Consider the following 21,396-nt stretch of genomic DNA (forward strand, 5'->3'; position numbering starts at 1 on the left):
AATTTGTGGTCATGCCTGTTCTGTGGCACTTTATCAAAGGCATTTTGGAAGTCCATGTACATCGCACCATCTGCATTAACCTCATCAACTCTCGCTGCTACCTCATCAAAAAAAACTCGAGCAAGTTTGTTAAACACGATTTGTCCGCAGCAGATCCATGCTGGCTTTGCTTTATCAATCCGCATTAAAGTGACTGCTAATTTTGTCCCAAATTATGGTTTCTAAAAGTTTCCCCACTACTGAGGTTAAACTGACTGGCCTGTAGTTGCTGGGCTTATCATTTTGCCCTTTATTGAACAATGGTGTTAAATCTGGAATTCTCCAGTCCTCTGGTATCACCCTGTGTCAAAGGAGATCTGAAAAATTATGGTCAATGGCTAATGCTTGTGCAATTTCCACCTTTACGTCCCTCAGTATCCTTGGATACATCTTATTTGGTCCTGATTACTTATCAACTTTAAATGCAGCTAGCCTATCCATTTTTAGCTCACCTATGTCTCAACTACCTCCTCTTTCATTATGACTTAGGAAACACCTTCTTCCTTGGGTGAACACAGATGCAACGTACTCATTTAGTAGCTTAGCCTTGCCCTCTGCCTCCATGTGTAAATCTCCTTTTAGTCCTGGATCAGCCCTCTTGTTCTGGCACTTTTACTATTTATACACCTATAGTAGACTTGTGAATTCCCTTTTATGTTAGTTGCCAGTCTCTTCTCATACTCTTTCTTTGCTTAAAGGTCTGCCTGCTAATATTTGAATGCAATTTATCTGGGCAAGACCCATTCTCACCCCACTGAAGTTGGTCCTCCCAATTAATTATTTTTACTCTGGATTGCACCTTGCCCTTTTCGATAGCTAACTTAAATCTTATGTATGATCATTGTCCCCTCAATGAGACTACTGAAACTTTATCCACTTGACCCAACTCAATCCTCCAGCAATGCTCCATCCTCATTGTCGAAAGACTAATGTACAAAATTCTCCTCAACATGCTCTCACAATTGCCCCTCTCTGCCTTTTACACTATTATTATCACATTCTATATTCAGATAATTAAAGTCCCCATTATAACTACTTTCTAATTCTTGCACCTCTCTGTAACTGCCTTGCAAGTTAATGTTTCAGGTTGATGACATTTCATCAGAATCTAACCTACTAACTCGGTTTCTCCCTCCACAGATGCTGCCGGACCCGCTGAGTCATTTTACATTTTTATTTCAGATTTCCAGCATCCGCAGCATTTTGTTTTTGCAATTAGACTCTATCTGACCGCAGGCTGTGTTTATTTGCAGCAATGATACTTTTGACCTTAAAGGGGCAGGTCACGGGAAAACTGGTTTACAAAGTAGATTACACATGGGCTTTTCACCTCTGGGACTCCATCCCTCTCCCTGGCGACTACCTGAAACTAAGTCAGACTGTTCCCAATTTTGCGGCCTTCAGCTGCCAAGGCCCTGAGCTCTGGAATTTCTTCCCTAAACCTCTCCGGCTCTCTACCTCCCTGTTTTCCTTTACGACCCTTCTTAAAACCTGCCTCTTTGACCAAGCGGTAGGCCATCTTCGATCGATGTCGAATTTTGCTTTACAACTCTCTGGTGTCCAATTTTGCTTTATAACCTTCCACTGAAGTGCAATGGGACATTTTATTGTGTTAAAGGCAGTATGTAAATATAGGTTGCTGTTGATGTTACCAACATAGGGTGCCTGAAATGGGAACAGTTCCATTCTTCAGACCTTTAGGCTTGCCCAAGTAGAATTCCATTTGCTCCTTCAGCTTAGAAAACCACCTTCAGAGACGCATAACCAAAAAACGGACATCAAGCCAAAGATGGGATGTGGGCATTGCTGGCAAGGCCCATCCCTATTTGTCACCCATCCCTAACTGCCCTTGAACTAAGTGGCTTGCTAGGCCATTTCAGAGGGGAGTTAAGAGTCAACCACATTGCCAAAGAGGGAGGTGGGGATTAAAGCATAAGCACGGAGAATTTAAAAAATTGTAGCTTTGGGAGACTGAGAGCTAAAGTAAATCAGCAAGGTTGGGATGAGTGGGACTTGACGTGGGGTAGGAGACAAGTAGTAGAGTCTTGGATGAATTGAAGTTTAGAGAGTGGAGGTGACCATGGATGAGCATTTCAGTGGTAGGTAGGCTGAGGCAGGGAAGGAGGTGGGTGATGCCACGTAGTTGGAAGAATGTGGTGAAGGAGAAGACATGGGGTCAGAAGTTCACTATGCGGATGAATAGGACTATGAACAGCCTGGTTCAACCTGAGAGAATGGCCAAGTAGGGGGACAGCATTAGTGTTGAGGCCGTGATGGTAATGCCATACAATCCATGGATACTTCAGGTAGTTGCTTTCTTAATCACCTGAAATGGTTCTGCCTTAGCAACAGAATAATGCATTCATGAGGACTTTTCTTTGGGAGTTTTCTCAATTGACCACCACAAACCAGACACAACATGGGGCTTCCAACCAAGTTATGGCCCACAGGAGGGAGACCTCCCCACTTTCTAAATGAAATTCCTAGCAATCGGGGACAATACCCTTGTTTTCGATTTACTGTAAGCCAAGACATGAGAGAACTGCAAGTCCAATACAAAATAAAATTCAGGACAGATGATTACGTTTGCAAACAGCAAAGATCATGGATGTGATCCTTGAATTGTAAGGAGTTAGCTTGGGGCAGCGGTGAGACATGTGGCAATCAGTCTTAGTTTCTGGGCCCAGGAAAATCAGGCTACTATCCCAACCCCTGCTGGATGTGTATAATGTAATCGCCACAGGACCATCCCCAGGTGACCAGGCTGGCAACATTCTACACCTAAGCTCATAACATGAAGAATGGCCTCTTGGGCAAGGTACTGGGAGACAGCTAGCACCCATGATAAGAGCTTAAGATATTCTGAAGAGAAGGAGGCGATAAAGTAGTCAGAAAAGGGTGGAAGAAGGTTGAAAACAGTATTGTATTTTGTAGGATATAAAGAACTGGTCCAAGTCTCTTTTGCTCCACATTTGCAATAGCCATTATTGAGTGTTATCAGGCAGAATAACAATCTCATTTCGGTGACATTTGTTTTTCGTTCAATTATACAATATTGGTTGGTTTTCATGGGAATTTTAGATGAAGAATTAATACTGGCGCACTTGGCTCGATATACAGTTGTTGATATAAGAGAACCGTGTCTTCTGATCATTCTGTGCTTCCCACAAACTTTTTCCAGAGTTGAATTGTTGGATTCTACTCGAAGAAATGAAATACTTCCAACAAAGGCAAAAGCAATGCTTGTAACTGTCTGTCTATAAATAACACAGATCTATGATTTTAGTGGTCCTAGCATTTTTTAACCAGCTACCAAAGTGTGACTTGGAGGTCAGGAATTAAACTATGAACAAGTTTTCCCACAAGGTTTCTGTAATCTTTGTGTGTGTGTGTGTGTGTGTGTGTGTGTGAGAGAGAAAATGAGTACAAGTGAGAGAAAGAAGGAAAGAACACATTTCTATAGTGTCTTTCACCTCAGGACATGTTAAAGTGCTTTACAACTAATGAAGTAAGTTTTTGAAGTGAAGTCACTATTGTAATGAAGGAAACACAACAGCTTATTTGTGCACAGCAAGCTCCCACAAACAGCAATGAAGTAACTAATGAGATAATCTTTTTCTTAGCAATGTTTGAGGGATTATTATTGGCAAGGTCATTGGGAAAACTCCTCCACTCTTTTCCAAAAGGTGCCATGGGGTCATTTATGTTCACTCGAGCGGGCAGACGGAGATTTGATTTAACGTCTCATGAGAATGTGTAGCACTCTTTTTCAGTGCTGCTGAGGAATGTCAATCCGAATTATGTGCTCAAATCTTTGGAGTGGGACTCCAAAAGCTAGAAATGTAAAACGAACTCTGGCAAATCAAAATACTCTATTGTGGGTTCCGCACTTGGAACTCTTACTAGAATAGACCAATTTGTATTTATTATTTTTAATTCATTCATGGGATATGGGCTGCGCTGGCTGGGCTAGTATTTATTACCAATCCCTAGTTGCCCTTGAGTAGGTGGTGGTGAGCTGCCTTCTTGAATCGCTGCAGTCCATGTGGTGTAGGTACACCCACAGTGCTGTTAGGAAAGGGTACTTCAGGGTTTTGGCCCAGCGACAGTGAAGCGACAGTGATATATTTCCAAATCAGGATGGTGAGAGACTTGGAAGGGAACTTCCAGATGGTGGTGTTCCCATCTACCTGCTGCCCTTGTCCTTCTAGATGGTAGTAGTCGTGTGTTTGGAAGGTGCTGTCTAAGGTGCCTTGGTGAACTCATGCAGTGCATCTTGTTGATGGCACACACACTGCTGCTGTGTGTCAGTGGTGGAGGGAGTGAATGTTTGTGGATTTGTGCCAATCAAGTGGGCTGCTTTGTCCTGGACTGTGTTAAGCTTCTTGAGTGTTGTGGGAGCTGCACTCATCCAAGCAAGTGGGGAGTATTCCATCACATTCCTGATTTGTGCCTTGTAGATGGTGGACAGGCTTTGGGGAGTCACGAGGTGAGTTACTTGTTGCAGGATTCCTATCCTCTGATCTGCCCTTGTAGCCACAGTATTTATATGGCTAGTCCAGTTCGGTTTCTGGTCAACGGTAATCCCCAGGATGTTGATGGAGGGGAATTCAGTGATGGTAATGCCATGGCATGGCAAAGTGATAGTTAGATTCTCTCTTGTTGGAGATGGTCATTGCCTGGCACTTGTGTGGCGTGAATGTTACTTGTCAGCCCAAGCCTGGACATTGTCCAGGTCTTGCTGCATTTGGACATGGACTGCACCTTACTGTAATGAAATGTCCAAGGAGCATTACAGGAGTGTCATGAAAAAAAATATGACACTGAGCTGCATAAGGAGCTATTGGAGCAGATGATCAAATGCTTGGTCAAAGAGGTAGGTTTTAAAGAATGCTTAAAGAAGGAAAGAGAGCAGAGAGGTGGACCCTCCTTAAAACCTCCTCCTTTGACCAAGCTTTGGGCCACCTCTCCTAATACCCCCTTTGGCTCAATGTCAACACTCTGCTGCATAGCAGCTTGGGACATTTTACTATGTTAAAGGCACTATATAAATACAGATGGTTATTGTTGACCTACCAGCATTTCCTGCCAACATCTGCCAACAATCTGACTACGGGTAATAAAGGTTCTGCACTAGTGGTAACTCAATTCCGCTGAAGTTAAATCTGCCTTAAATCTGACAAGACCAGATGGCATTCACACACCTGACCCATGATGCAATTAAACAGTAGCTTTACAGTAGAAAACAACTGATACTTTAAACACAGCAACAAGAAGATGTTACCAGGCAACATCGATGATTGCCATGCAAGGGTACCTGAGCATGCCACCCGAGGTGGCAGCAGCATTAGGATGCGCCTCAGTGACAGGTTTATGACATAATTAAATCGTGCGCGTGCAGTGGCCAATTTCCTACAGCTACACATGCTACTTGAAACATGCTTTGCCAATAGTACGCAGAGTTCTAATTTACAAGGAAAACTTGACAGAATGGCGTTCTTAGGCTACTTCCCCTCCCCCGCCTAAAACCCCAGGCAGCTATATAAAAGGCCTGAACATCTCAAGTTTCTCACTGGCCTTGCCAAATATGATGAGTGTACACTCTGTCCTGCAGCTGAAGCTAACGGTTGACCACAAATTGGTTTATTATGCGACAACGCAGCTGTGGAAAGAATCAGCCAGGGCCAGAACCCAACCCACTCCCCAGTCCAAGAGCTGTAAAGAGAAGAAGCTGCGTAGGAAACATGATGGCCAATTTGCACACAGCAAGATTCCACAAACAGCAATGAGCTAACTGACCGGACAATCTGTCTTAGTGAAGTTGGTTGAGAGACAAATATAGGCCAGGATGTGAACACCCCTGCTCTTCTTCGAATAGTGCCATGGGATCTTTTACATCCGCCCTAGCAACAAATGAGGCCTCGGTCTAATTTTTCATCCAAAGTCCTAAACTTCACATTAAGACTGGTAAAAGCAGCCCATGAGCAAGGCGCATCAATCCTGAAGCACTAGCCTGTGATCTGAGCGACTCTAACTGATCACCAGAGTCAGGCAAAAAGCAAACTATGGATTCTCATACCAAATCGAGTGTCATGAATGTTGAATTTACTTTGTTTAATTTGTAATTAAAAAGGAGCAGCTGGTGTCTTTCGATCCTGGATCAGATTGATTCATCTAAATTGCTAGTACTCACATCAGTGCAATTTGGGTTGCCTTTTGTCCAATGTGAATGTCTAGTTAAACGTTAGCTAAGGGACCTCTTTGTCTGAAGGACAGTGCACAAATTAACTCTTGGCAGAGAAAAGAAAGTGGGCTTCTTCTTTAGCCTTCATGTGTAACTCACTGAGATCCGCACTTACGTAAATGTAGTCACTCAAATATTTCAATACGTACCATTTATCAAATGAATTTATGAATGCAGCAATTGTTAAATTCCTCCAAATGACCGACTCCAAAAACTGAGGGGTCAAATGCAGCTTTCTGAAACAGTATTCGAATTCTGGCTGAGCCCTTTGATAGGTCGGCCAGGAGACTCATCTTTAACTTGCTGCAACAACCACACAACTTACGTTCATACAGCGCCTTTAGCACAGAAAAACACACTTCACAGGAGTCTAATCAAACAAAATTTGCTTGAGGAAAAAGGGTCTTGCATTTATATAGGGCCTAATCACTGCATCAGGATTCCTCACAGCACTTTGCTAGCAACAAGGTTCCACAAACCTCAATGAGGTGAGGGACCAATGGACCCTGGGGCTTTTTGTTGGGAGTGAATGAGAGAGAAATATTGGCCAGGCATCTTGGAAAACTCTCTTCTCTCAATAGTGCCACTGGGAATTTTTATATGCCACCCTAACAGACACATTGGGGTCAGTTTAAAAGCTCATCCAAAGATTTCACTGCCAATCACACAGCATCCCCTCCACACTCGATAATGAAGGTTCAACCTAGATTTTTTTGTTTTTCATTGAAGGCCAGTATTTATTGCCCAGCCCTGTTCAACTGAGTGATTTGCTAGGCCAGTTCAGAGGGCAGTTAAGAGTCAGTCACCTTGCTGTGGGTCTGAAGTCACATGTAGGCCAGACCGGGTAAGGATGGCAGATTTCCTTCCCTAAAGTACATTAATGAACCAGATGGGCTTTGAGACTGGCTTTTTATTTATAATTCAAATGCAATAATTACATTTATATTTCCAAACTGCAAGGATGGGATTTGAACTCAGGTCTGCAAATCATTGGTCCAAGCCCCTGGATTACTAGCCCAGTAACATAACCACTATGCTACTGTATCCCATTACGCTCTCCCGCATGTTGTTGCTTATAGTAAATCAGTGGATATACTATTTTATAGTGATAGGAACATTGTGCTTTGCAAAGCACAATGCTTTGTCCTATTACTAAGGGGAAACTATGTATAATCTAGCCTTTCTCTTTAAGGCCACAAATTGCTGCAAAGAGGTGTATCTCAATATTAATGAACTGCCATTGTAAAACAAACACAAAAGTGTAATGTCATCCCGTGATACATCTAATCCAGTGAACAGGAGATTGAAAGTAGGATCACTGTTAATCCTCAAGTCCAGCAACTGAGAATGTACAGCTTCTGACTTGTAGAGGACAACATTTAGGTTCAGCAAATGCTATCAAACCCAAAACTGTAACAGGGGAGAATGTAGCGCAGCGAGAAGCTCAGTTCTGCTCTGAAGATTGGAGGTAACATCATGGAATTTTTTTCCCTCAAGCTGATCAACTCCACATTCCAGTTTTCCGGGGTTTTCCGGCCCTGCCGAAAATCAATGAATCTTTGGCGGGTCCCTCAACGGTGGGGCTGTAAAATTCCAGGCTCCCTTCTAAAGTGCCAGAATGTTGAACATGCAAACCTGGTTGCTCCTTGGGGCATGATGACTTTTGCGTGTCAGCCTTGGCTCCGCTGGTAGCCTCTGAGTCAAAAGATTATAGGTTCATGTCCCACTTCAGGACAAAAAAATCTAGGCTGACCCCAGTGCGCTACCGGGAGTGCAGTACTGAGGGAGTGCTACACTGCCCATCTTTTGGATCGGACGTTAAACCTAGACCCGTCTGCCTAAGAGCTGAATGAAAAAGATCCCATGGCACTATTTCGAAGAAGAGCAGGGGAGTTATTCCCGGTGTCCTGGCCAATATTTATTCCTCAATAAACATCGCATAAACAGATTATCCAGTCAATGTCACACTGCTGTTTGTGGGAGCTTGCTGCGCAAAATTGACTGCCATGTTTCCTATAATACAACTGTGGCTGCACTTCAAAAGCACTTTAGGACGCCTGGTGGTCTTGAAAGGTGCTATATAAATGCAAGCCTTTCTTTTCTCTTTTGAGAATGACCTCGCCCACTGCTGGTGCATACTGGAACTCTACGTGTTACATCGCACCTTCAGCACAGAAAGAGGCCATATACGCTCCACACGAGCCTCCTCCCGCCCGTTTATCAAATCCCATCAGTTTACCTCACACTCCTTTCCCCTTCATGTGCTAATCTGCAGCCCTGCTGCGTATTTGCAGCATTTCCTGAATTTATTTCAGATTGCAAGCATTTGCAATTTCTACTGTTTGTTTTTGCTGCTCTGTATTTATCCAGCTGCAGTGGGTCAAGGGAGATGCCTGTGATTTTCTGTTCTGCATTGCTGGTTGCCAAACTCACTGTGATCACTGTCCATAAGGCAGAAGTAATAAACACACAAAGAAGCTGCCAATGTGTTATCGGGATGGAGTTTCAAACCTACCTAAGCCTCTGGGGTCAGAGCTCAACCCTGCTGCTGTCTCGACTGCTTCAAGTTTCGGGCTTGGATTGGCTGCAGGGATCTGGCCTAGCAGCATAGTGTCCAAGAAGCTGTCCGCGTTGCTGGGGTTGCAGTCTCTGAGCAGCGACGTATCTGCACAAAAATAAAAATCTTACATCAGCCAACATGAAATTCAGAGATCCAGCTCTCAAGAAATGACCCCAGCCTACCTAGGCTGGTAAAAGCTTAAGTAATAGGAGCAGCATTATGGCCCTACGGCCTCTCGAGCCTGCTCCTCCACTCAGTATAATCACGGCTGATCCTCTGCCTCAACTCCACTTTCCTGCCTGTTCCCCATTATCTCTTGATTCCCTGGGAGATTGAAAATCTTACCAACACAGCTCAATGGTGGGACAAGCACAACCCTCTGGGTTAGAAAGATCCAAAGCTTTACAACCCAGTGAGTGAAGAAATTTCTCTTAGTCTCAGTCCGAAATGATCAACTCCTCAACCTGAGGCGATGTCGCTGTGTTCTAGGTTCCCCAGGCGGGGAAACAACCACCCAGTGCCTACCCTGTCAAGCCCCTTCAGAACCTTGGGTGTTTCAGTGAGGTCACTTCTCATTCTTCTAAACTCCGGAGAGTATAGGCCCCTTCTGCTCAGCCCCTCATCACGGGACAACCTTCTCATCCCAGAAACCAATCTAGTGAACATTCACTGTACTGTCTCCAAGGCAAGTATGTCCTTCCTTCAACATAGAGGCCAAAAGCGTGCACAGTACCCCAGGTGTGGTCCGACCAAAGCCCTATACAATTATGGCAAGGCTTCTTTATTCTTGTACTCCAATCCCCTTGCAATAAAGGCCAACACGCCATTTGTCTAATTGCTTGCTGTACCTGTATGTTAACTTTGTGTTCTTTGCACGAGTACACTGAACATTAACATTTATAGTTTCATGCCTTTTAAATATATTCTACTTTTCTATAATATGTAGGATAACCTCATTAATAGACTGCAAATTCTGAGGTCCCAGTACAGATCCACTAATTACAGCCTGCCAACTTTAAAATGCCCTATTTATCTCTACTCTCTGCTTCCTATCCTTTAATTAATCCTCCATCTTTGCTAATATGTTACCCCCAACTCCATGAGCTCTTATCTTGCATATTAACTTTTTTGTGTGGCACCTTATTAAATGTCTTTTGGAAATCCAAATATACTAAATCTACTGACTCCCCTTTATCTACCCTACTAGTTATATCCTCAAAGAACCTGTAATGAATTTGTCAAACACAATTTTCAATTCGTAAAACCATGTTGACTTTGTCTGATCATACTATGATTTTCTAAGAGCATAATTAAAATTTCCTTAATAATAGATTTCAGTATTTTCCCAGTGACTTCTCTTGTTTTCTCTCTCCCTTCTTTCTTGAATAGCAGTATTACAACTGTTAACTTGCAAGCTGCTGGGACTGTTCTAGAATTTAGGGAATTTTGTAAAGTCATAATCAGTGCAATCACTACCTCTTTCAGAATCCTAGGATGTAGGCCATTAGGTCCTAGGGATTTGTCGGTTTTTAGTCCCTTAAGTTTTCTCTAATATTTTTTCTCTGCTGATAGCGATTAATTTAGTTTCCCCACTCTTATTAGCCCTTTGGTTACCTTCTATTTCTGGTATGTAATTTCTACTGTGAAGACAGATACAAAAATATTTGTTCAATGTCTCTGCCATTTCCTTATTCCCCAAGGTAATTCTCCTGTCTCCGTCTCCAAGGAATCATGTTCACTTTAGCTACTCTTCTCCTTTTAATGTACCTGCAAAAGTTCTTACAATCTGTTTCATATTCCTTGCTAGTTTACTCTCATACTCTATTTTTTCCCTTTTTAATAACTTTGCTGGTTTCTAAAACTCTCCCAATCTTCAAGGTTATGACCATTCTTCGCAACATCATAAGCCTCTACTTTTAATCTAACACATCCTTAACTTCCCTAGTAAGCCACTGATGCATTTTTCTCGCTGAGGTTTTGCTTTTTAATGGAATGTATTTTTGTTAAACGTCTAGAATCATTCCTTTAAATGTTCTCAGTGGTTATTTTCTCCCATACCTTTTAGTCTATTTCCCAATCAACCTTAGTCAGCTGCCCCTCACACCTATATTGGCTTTGTTTAAGCAGCCAATTTGCACACAAACTCTCACAAGCAGCAATGAGATAATGAACAGATAATCTATTTTTGTGATGCCGATCGAGGGATAAATATTGGCAAGGACGCAGGGAGAGCTCTCCCGCTCTTCTTTGAAATAGTGTCATGGGGTCTTTTCATATTCTCCACCTGAGGGAGCAGATGTGGCCTCAGTTTATAACGTTTCATCTGAAAGAAAGCACTTCCGATGGTGTAACACTCCTTCAGTACAGCAGCTCGATTATGTGCCTAAGTCTCTGCAGTGGGTCTTGAACCCACAACTGTCTGACCTTGCAGCAACTCACCAAGGCTCCTTCGACAGAACCTTCCAAACCCGCGACCTCTACCACCTAGAAGGACAAGGGCAGCAGGTGCATGGGAGCACCACTGCCTGCAAGTTCCCCTCCAAGCCACACAACTTCCTTCCTAACAGCACTGTGGGTGTACCTACACCACATGGATTGCATCTGTTCAAGGAGGCAGCTCACCACCACCTTCTCAAGGGCAATTAGAGATGGGCAATAAAGGCTGCCATGCCCGTATCCCATGAAAGAAAATAAAACTCCAGTGAGAGGGCCCACTCACTCAGCCATGCTGGCACAAGAGGTAGAGAGAGTCCAGCCTGGAAAAGTTCGACAATGTGATTCAAAGGTTATAAATAAGTACTGAAATAAAATCCAGGACTGATGCATAAAGGAAGCTACTGTTCCTGATTTATGTGAAGTGCAATTGAGTTATGGAATGGAACATTTTTTTTCAACTTTTGGTCTTCCATGTTATCAATCACTCCCTAAAGCAAACGGAATTAAAATGTCCAAACAGCAAGCTACGAAATTGTGCATCCTGGCCCTGAAGGCCCAGGGAATTCATGTTAGTCTTTACATTTCTCACATACTGGTTTTTCCTGTTTGCATTTTGTGGGGCTCGAGTACTGCTTTCAGCTTTTATTCATCTATTTATCCTTTCATGGGATGTGGGCACCGCCTGCAAGGCCAGCATTTAAGTGCCCTTGAGCAGGTGGTGACCATAACTGAGTGGCTTGCTAGGCCATTTCGGAGGGGCAGTTAAGAGTCCACCACACTGCTGTGGGTCTGGAGTCACATATAGGCCAGACCAGGTAAGGACGGCAGATTTCCTTCCCTAAAGGACATTAGTGAACCAGATGGGCTTTTACAACAATCTAACAGCTTCATGGTCACCATCACTGAGATTAGGTTTTTTTATTCCAGATTTATTTAATTAACTGAATTCAAGTTCTCAAGCTACCATGGTGGCATTTAAACCCTAGTTTCCAGGTTGGGACAGGCCTGTAGATTATTATTCAGTAACATAACCGCTACGCTACCAACCCCCTGGTTGGCCTTGGCCGGGGGGTGGGAAGAGAGGGTGGGGGGTACAGCGCACATTCGCCAGTGAAACCCAGGGAGTAAAAGGGTTAAATTATGAGGAGAGGTTGCATCAACCTGAGTTTAAAAGATCAAGCAGTGAGCTAATCAAGGTGTTTAAAATGAGGAAAGAAATCAAGAAGCTAGGCAGAGAGAAACTATTACCTGCGGTGGGGGAGTCCATCTCAAACTGGCACAATTTCAAAATTAAAGCTGGGTCATTTAGGTGAAATTTAGCAAACACATTTTGACACAGCGGGTCGTCCAAGTGGGTAACTCTTCCTCAAAAGGCTGTGGGGGCTGGAGGGCAAGTGAAATTTCCCAAACCGGGAATGACCAATCAATGCATGCAGAGCAAGGACGGGTAAATGGAGTCGAGGTGCAGATCAGCCACGTGCCCAACTGAATTGTGGAACAGGCTCCGCCTGTAACCTTTTTTTCCTTTATCCCTGCATAGGACGTGGGCAAGGCCAGCATTTATATTGCCCGTCCCTAACTGCCCTTGAACTGAGTGGCTTGCTAGGCCATTTCAGAGGGCGGCTAAAAGAGTCAACTACATTTGCTGTGGGTCTGGAGTCACATGTAGGCCAGACCAGCTCAGCTCCGCAGATTTCCAGGTTTCCTCCCCTAAAGGACATTAGTGAACCAGATGGGTCTGTACAACAATCGCTGATGGTTTCGTGGCCACCATTACTGAGCTTCATTGATTCCAGATTTATTAACGCAATTCAAATTCCACCAGCTGCCATGGTGGGATTCAAACCCGTGTCCCCAGACATTAGCCTGGGCCTCTGGATTACGAGTCCAGACATTACCACCACACCATTATCTCCCCTATGGGGATTTTCTGAGCGCTGCCTCCTCATTTGAGTATCAACAGCTTGGAACTTTTTGAAAATGACTGGGAATACATATTCAAACTAGGCCCCTGGTCCTCTGTGGTGTACACCTATGGAGTCCATGGAATCAAAAGCTCATGGGCCACCCATGAGGTATGGTATGGAATCTTGGTGAGACCACAGCTGATGCACTATGCACAGTTCTGGTCTTCATATTACAAAAAGGGTTGAAATACACAAAAAAAAACCGCGTAGAAAGATTTTGCAAGGATAGCACCAGAACTGAGATGTTCCACCTTTCAGGAAAAGACTGAACAGGCTGGGTCTCATCCCTGTGCAAGAGACGGCTGAGGGCTGACCTAATAGAAGTCTTTAAAATTATTAGGAGCTCGACAAGTTAGACCCACAGATATTTCCACTTGTGGAGGGGAAACCAAAACGAGGGGCCATAATTATAAGACAGTCACCAATAACTCCAATAGGGAATTCAGGAGAAACTTATGCACCCAGCGATCGGTGAGAGTGTGGAACTTGCTACCACAGGGAGTAATTGAGGTGAGTAACATAGATGTCTCTAAGGAGAAGTTAGATAAGGACCACAAGAGAGAAAGGATTAGAAGGTTACACTGATAGGGTGAAATGATCTAGGATGAGAGGAGGCACACACCTGCAGAGATCAGCTGGGTTGACTGGCCTGTTTTGGCGCTGCATATTCTACATATGGCATGTTAAATGAAGAGTAAAGCTCTCAATACCATGTGCTCCATCAACATGCCTCAAATGCAACTACTGATGCCAGCCTTCCTCTCTCAGCCTGAATGAGGCTTAGCGCCTAAAGTGCCAACGAGTATCAAAGCATGTCACTGCCCACCACGTGGTGGGATAGGAGAGGGCGAGACAAGAATTTCAGCCAATTGGTCTGGTTTGGAACCGGAAAGAAGTCCCAGAGATGACAAAAACATACACCAATCCCCTTTTGATATCCAGCTCCCCAGACATGTGTTCAAATGATCGCAACCAGCAAAAAACAATTGTGGATCTCATGAGGGTAAAATGTTTGATCCCCAATGGTTGGGGGAGGATAAGAACTTCAAGAGTATGGATTGTCATGGTTGTAGTCATGGTCTTCTGAAACCCTCTTTATTGCTTAATGGGACAAGCTTTCAGGTTCTGGTTCTTTGATGCTTCATGTGGGTGGAGTGCTCCTTGTTCAGATGTGACATTTGAGCACCCACCAGCCTCAGTCTTAATCCCAATCCGCTATCCCCAAAAACAGGCGTCTGAATCCTTAGACCTTTTAGTGTCGGCGCATAATACTGCAATTACAGGTTCTGCCAAACCTGTGCCTTTGGGGCCCAGCGAATTCCAGAAATGTTAACTAACGCACCAGATACAATGAGCTCCCGTGTCCCTGAGGCTTGTGTGAATGGCTGTACTAGGTCTCCTTTACGGGTTTGCATTCTTCAGAAATCATTTTCTCAACGAGGACCCTTTTCGCCAGGGGTCAGCAGGGATAGTTTGAACGCTGTTCCATTCTTAAGGCCAGATAGCTCCACATTCTCATGGGGTGTCATCCAGCAAGCCATAGATCCACTTCATGATGTAATATAGCACACTACAACACAGGGATAATGCTGCATAAGCTTCCTTAAATCTGAACAGATTCGAAGTGGAATTTAAACCCAGACAATGACACTATTACCCTTTTCCAGTAAAAAAAGTAGGCAAAATGATTTGCTGGGAAGTACAAGGACAGATCGCAATCTAATGGGTCAGAATTGGAATAGAAATATTACATAAATAAGTAGAATGTTCCACAACTCCAAACATTTGAAGTGATAAAAAGAGAAACTAACAAGAAAGAAAAAACAGAAAGATTTGCATTTAAATAGCGCTTTTCATGACCTCTGGACGTCTCAAAGGGATTTGCAGGCAATTTAGTGCCAACTAATTTGCACTCAGCAAACTCCCACAAACATGATAATGATCTGATAATCTTTTTGTGATGCTGATTGAGGGATAAATATTGGCCAGGACATCGGGAGTAATTAGCTCCTCTGCTTTTCTTTGAAATAGTGGGATCTTTTACATCCACCCAAGTAGGCAGATGGAGCCTCCCAGTGTTTCATTTGAAAGACGGCATCTCCAGCTGTGCAGTGCTCCCTCAGTACTGCACCGAAGTGTCAGCCTTGATTCTTGTGCTCAAGTCCTGGAGTGGTTGAGAGGCAGGAGTACTACCAACTGCACATTCTTCCTTTTCAGATAACAGTCTAATTCCCTTTTGAACGCTTTGATTGAACCTGCTTCTACCACACTCTCAGACAGTGCCTTCCAGACCATAACCACTCGCTGTGTGAAAGTTTTTTCTCACGTCGCTTTTGTCAATTACTTTAAGTCTGTGCCCTCTTGTTCTCGATCCTTTCACAACTGGGAACAGTTTCTCCCAATCTGCTCTGTCCAGACCCCTCTTGATTTTGAACGCCTGTCAAGTCTCCTCTCTTTACTTTTCTCCAAGGAAAACAGTCCCAACTTCTCCAATCTATCTTCGTAACTGAAGTTCTTCATCCCTGGAACAATTCTCGTGAATCATTTCTGCACCCTGCACCCTGAATGGCACGAATTGAACTGCTCATTCAGAGGGCCGGTGCAGACACGATGGGCCAAATGGCCTCCTTCGGCGCTGTAACAATTCTGTCATTCTGTGAGCCGCAGGCAAGGTGTACACTCCATGTGCCTGTGGGTGTATTCATGCATATTAGTTGGTACTGAAGCCCCATTCAAAGTATCAAAGCCACGTTCCCTTAAATCTCAAATTGAAGCTACTAATAGATTTTGATATCCTATTTTAAGCTAAACATACACTTAAGAAGAAGCATAGATGCTGTTAAGGGGAAGCAAGATAAGTACAAAAAGGAGAACGGTATAGAAGGAAATGCAAATAGGGTGAGATAAATTGGGTGGGGAGGAACAGCAGCATCAGCATGGACCTACTGGACAAAATGGCCTGCTTCTGTGCTGCAAATTCAATGCAGTCTATGTAACATTTATCCATCAATGGTTCAGCAATAATGAGAAGCCTTCCGGCCCACAAAATTCAAACAAAACGATCCAGGGGCTAGAATACATAAATGCAAACAGAACTGAACTGCCCATGCATTGTGCATTCGATTGACAGGGTTGGATCACAGAAAACTGGCTGTGATGCTAAACCCCCTGGAATATCCTGGAACTCAATGAAGGTATGCAATATACCATAGATGTTGGCACTTAAGGCAACCTTTGAAGCCTCAAAGAATCCCCCCAAAAACGAGGGTCGACTTATACGCTAAGTATAAAAGGGAACCGCCGGTGTAGGTGTGGGTGAATGCTTCTGGTGCAAACAGTGGGCGTATCTTAAACTCCTGCACACCGTCACAACTCAGCCTATCACCTGCTTGATCCCTTATGCCAGGTATAAGATACTGGTAATTAAAATATGCATTTGTGGGGGAAAAAATTGAGGCTGAATACTAATGCAAATGTAGCCTGTTGTGGCTGAAAAGGGGGTCGACTTATACACTGAGTAAATGCAAAAACATGATCTTAGGGGCCAGAAAAATGGGGTTGTCTCATACACCAGATGGACTTATACATCGCGATTTACAGTATTCCCCAGACGGAATCCGCCAATTTCCATTGCATCAATAAAATGTGCAGCAGCTATTTCCGATTGTGCGCAATCATTACAAATGAATGTCCTCAAGAGCCACTCTGGCATACAGCTGATTTATACAGAGGCCTTGCGAATGGCTCTGAGGAGAGGAATCAACGTCAGAACTACAAGACATTATCGCAATTACCGGAGGTCGAGCCAAATAATCAGCCGAGATGCTGGCAATAATGAAGAATTCGAGCTGCGGAAACAGGATAAGTTCATCCTGTGGTCACATAGCAACTGCTAATTAGATTCAAAACACCTGACCAATCTTCCACCTCCCAAGCACAGGAGCCTGAGGTCAACGGGGGCATCTTAAGTGCAATGGTAAACTAACTCAGCACAGACAAAGGATTTAATCCTCAGGTCTGTTTGACATGCTGTCATGCCAAGTGCTATTGTACTTTGCTAGACTGGTAGAAGCTATGTTGACTTGCATTTATATTGTGCCTTTCATTACCTTAGGATGTCCCAAGGCTTTTACAGTCAATTAAGTACTCATTTATTGAAGCAGTCAGCGTTGTAATATAGGAAATGAGTCAGCCAATTTGCACACTGCAACGTCCCACAAACAGCAATCATACAAACAAGGAGGAGTAGGCCATTCAGCCCCTCGAGCCTGTTCCACCATTTAGTAAGATCATGGCTGATCTGATAGTAACCTAAAATCTGCATCCCATCTACCTCCAATTACCTATCAGTCCACCCCCGCTTACCAAGAATCTATCCACCTCTGCCTTAAAAATATTCAAAGACCATCATCTTTTCAGGAAGAGAGTTCCGAAAACTCACGACCATCTGAGGGAAAGGTTTTTGTCTCGTCTCTGTTTTAAATGGGTGATCTCTTATTTTTAAACACTGACCCCTGGTTCTAGGTTCTTCCACAAGAGGAAACGTCCTCTCCACATCCACCGTGTCAAGACTCCTCAGGATCTTATATGGTTCAATCAGATAATGAGCAGATAATCTGTCCTCGTAATGTTGGATGAGGGATAAATATTGGCCCAGGTCAGCGAGGAAAACTCCCAAGCTCTGCTCCGAATTAGTGCCCAACAACTGGCCTGATGAGGTCCAGGGTTGGCATTTTACCTGAAAGATGGCACCGCTGACAGGACAGCACTCCCTTGGTGCTGCATTAAGATTGCCAGTCCAGAATATGCGCTTCTCTCAGGAGTGAATCAGCATGAGCATGCTGCCCACTGAGACAGGTGGGCTGGCCAATATTCATGCCTCAACCGAAATCAGATCATCTGGTCACGATCACATTGCCTTTTGGGAGAGCTTGCTGTGTGCAAATTGACTGCCATGCTCGATACAGTGACTACACTTTTAAAGGGCTTAGTTGGCTTTGGAACATCCTGAAGTCGTGCAAGGTGCTGCATAAATGCAAGGGTTTCTTGGTTTCTTTTCTTTATTCTTTCATGGGATGTGGGCACTGCTGGCAAAGCCAATATTTGTTGTCCATCCTTAATTGTCCTTGAACTGAACGTTTCAGAGGGCAGTGAAGAGTCAACCACATTGCTTTGGATCTGGAGTCACATGTAGGCCAGACCGGGTAAGGATGGCAGATTTCCTTCCCTAAAGGACATTAGTGATCCTGATGAGTCTTTACAACAATTGATGATAGTATCATGGTCACCATTACTTGGACTAGCTTTATATTCCATTCCCACTACCACTATCTTCACCAAGGTGTAATAATAACCATGCAATGCCATTTCTCCTCATGCTATGGATGTAATGTTGTGTCTCAGGAGTTCACTTTAGCCCCGCCCACTGACATTCTCCCACCCTGACTCATAGCCCCGCCCCCTGGACCATCCCATTTGACAGGCAGCGCGCTTCGCTGCCCTCTGATTGGCTGGCGGGGCTGTCACTCTGCCGGCCCGTCAGCCAATCAGGCCGCTCGCTCTCCTCCCGGCCGCCCAGCAGCCGCCGCCGCTCACGGGAGCGGGAAACGCCCACTGTGACATGGCCAGCGTGGACGGCAGCCAGCGCCTCCCGCGTCCTTTCCCTTTACCTTAGATGGCGCCGGTCACCCACCAGCGGGAGCCGCCGCCGTCGCCCCGCTCGCACTCGGGCCCCCGTCCGTTTCCCCGCTATCCAGTGGGCTCTCTGGCGGACGCCATTTGCGCATGCGTGGCCAGGAAAGAGCGCGCGCCGCCACGGCGCCTGCGCGGTTTGCGTCATGACGCAAGGACTCACGCAGAAGTCGGGAACCAGCAGTGATCGAGGCTGGGAGAGTGAGCGGTCCCCCCAAAGGAAGGGGAGGGTATTACAGCCTCACACTGAGGGAGAGAAAGATCCCAACATGGTACTGAGGCCTGGAGAGGTCTTTTACAGAATTATGGTAATTATTAATTGTAAAGTTATAGGAAGTGTTGAAAATGGCATTGAAGTAGATCAGCCATGATCTAGTTGAATGATAGACCAGGCTTAAGGGGCTGAATAGCCTACCCCTGTTCCCCTTTCCTATGTTCCAGGGACATGGGCATCCGATATAAACTGCAGGCAACACAAAGCCAAGAAATGACTCTTAAGAAGGAAAAAGCAAAATATTGCAGATGCTGGAAATCTGAAACAAGAACAGAAAATGCTGGTAAAACTCAGCAGGTCTAACGGCGTCTGTGGAGAGAAAAAGAGATTTAACGTTTCGAATCCATATGACTCTTCTTCGGAGCTAAAGAGAAGCTCTGAAGAGTCATACAGACTCGAAATGTTAATTTTTTTTTCCTCCACAGATGCTGTTAGATCTGCTGAGTTTTTCCAGCATTTTCCGGTTTTGTCTTAAGATGGCACATTTCTTTTCTCCTGCACCACAAGAGGTTATTTAGCTCCAAGCAGGACAGTTCCTCATCCACTGCCCAGGTGCTCTTGAAAGCCTGGCCATCCTCAAGGAGACTTTCACCCAATTTGGTGCCCATCCATCACAGCAAAAACTAACCAGGCCCGAACTTGAACAATGGTTGTTTCTGTGGACCATGACCCCACCACCGAATATAAAGCCCTTGTTCCCAGGATTATCACTGACCTCATCTCCTCTGAAGATCTTCCCTCCACAGCTTCCAACCTCAGTCTCCCAACACCGCACAGCTCGCTTCTACCTCCTTCCCAAAATTCACAAACAGGACTGTCCTGGTAGACCCATTGTGTCAGCTTGTTCCTGCCCCAGGCAACTCATTTCTTCCTATTTTGACTCCATTCTCTATCTCCTTGCTCAGTCTCTTCCTGCCTACATTTACGATTTCTCTGACGTTCTGCTTCATATCAACAATTTCCAGGTTTCTGGCTCTAACCGCCTCCTCTTCACTATGGACGTACAGTCCCTCGATATCTCCATCCCCCACCAGGATGGTCTGAGGGCTCTCGGCTTCCTCCTTGAACAGAGGCCCGAACATTCCCCATTCACCTCCACTCTCCTCTGTATGGCTGAACTTGTTCTTTCACTGAACAATTTCTCCTTTAAACTTGTCTCACTTCCTCCAAATAAAAGGTGTGGCTATGAGTACATGCATGGGCCCCAGCTATGCCTGTCTTTTTGTGGGGTATGTGGAACATTCCTTGTTCCAATCCTACTCCGGCCCCCTCCCACAACTCTTTTCAGTGCGTCAATGACTGTATCGGTGCCACTTCATACTCTCACCTGGACCTGGAAAACTTATCGATTTTGTTTCTAATTTCAACCCCTCTCTCACCTTTACATGGTCCATCTCCGACACTTCCCTTTTCCCTTCCTTGACTTCTCTGTCTCCATTTCTGGTGATAGACTGTCCACCAATTTTCATTACAAGCCCACCGACTCCCACAGCTACCTCGACTACAGCTCCTCACACCTCGCTGCCTGTAAGGGCTCCATCCCATTCTCTCAGTTCCTTCGCCTCCGTCGCATCTGTTCTGACGATGCCACTTTCCAAAACAGTTCCTCTGACATGTCTTCCTTCTTCCTTAACCGAAGTTTCCCACCCACTGTGGTTGACAGGGCCCTCAAACGTGTCCAGCCCATCTCCCGCGCCTCTGCCCTCACACCTTCCCCTCCTTCCCAGAAGCATGATAGGGTCCTCCTTGTCCTCACTTTTCACCCCACCAGCCTCCGCATTCAAAGAATCATCCTCCGCCATTTCTACCAACTCCAGCATGATGCTACCACCAAACATCTTCGCCTCACACCCCACCCCACTCCTTCAGCATTCCATAGGGACCATTCCCTGTGACACCCTGGTCCACTCCTCCATCACCCCCAACTCCTCATCCCCTTCCCACGGCACCTTCCCATGCAATCGCAGAAGGTGCAACACCTGCCCCTTTACCTCCTCCCTCCTCACCGTCCAAGGCCCCAAACACTCCTTTCAGGTGAAGCAGCACTTCAATTTCCTTCAATTTGGTCTACTGCATTCGTTGCTCCCAATGCGGTTTCCTCTACATTGGAGAGACCAAACGCAGACTGGGTGACCGCTTTGTGGAACACCTTTGCTCAGTCCACGAGCATGACCCAGACCTTCCT

The 21,396-nt window shown here is 44.9% G+C and overlaps 1 protein-coding gene across 3 annotated transcripts in view; it reads right to left on the bottom strand.

Annotated features, from left to right (window-relative positions):
• Positions 1–21,396, bottom strand: part of LOC144668808 (sterile alpha motif domain-containing protein 1-like) — a 70,818-nt gene that overhangs the window by 18,599 nt on the left and 30,823 nt on the right. For 2 of the 3 annotated variants that reach the window (XM_078531177.1, XM_078531176.1), the window contains one exon: positions 8,799–8,948. The exons of the other annotated variant lie outside the window; for it this stretch is intronic. In XM_078531177.1, coding sequence (XP_078387303.1) covers positions 8,799–8,948 — 150 coding nt within the window. The remainder of the gene's footprint in view (positions 1–8,798; positions 8,949–21,396) is intronic. 3 annotated transcript variants of the gene reach the window in all.

This window comes from Cetorhinus maximus, chromosome 28 (assembly GCF_964194155.1).
Source record: "Cetorhinus maximus chromosome 28, sCetMax3.hap1.1, whole genome shotgun sequence".
In the NCBI taxonomy this organism is placed as follows: Eukaryota; Metazoa; Chordata; class Chondrichthyes; order Lamniformes; family Cetorhinidae; genus Cetorhinus; species Cetorhinus maximus.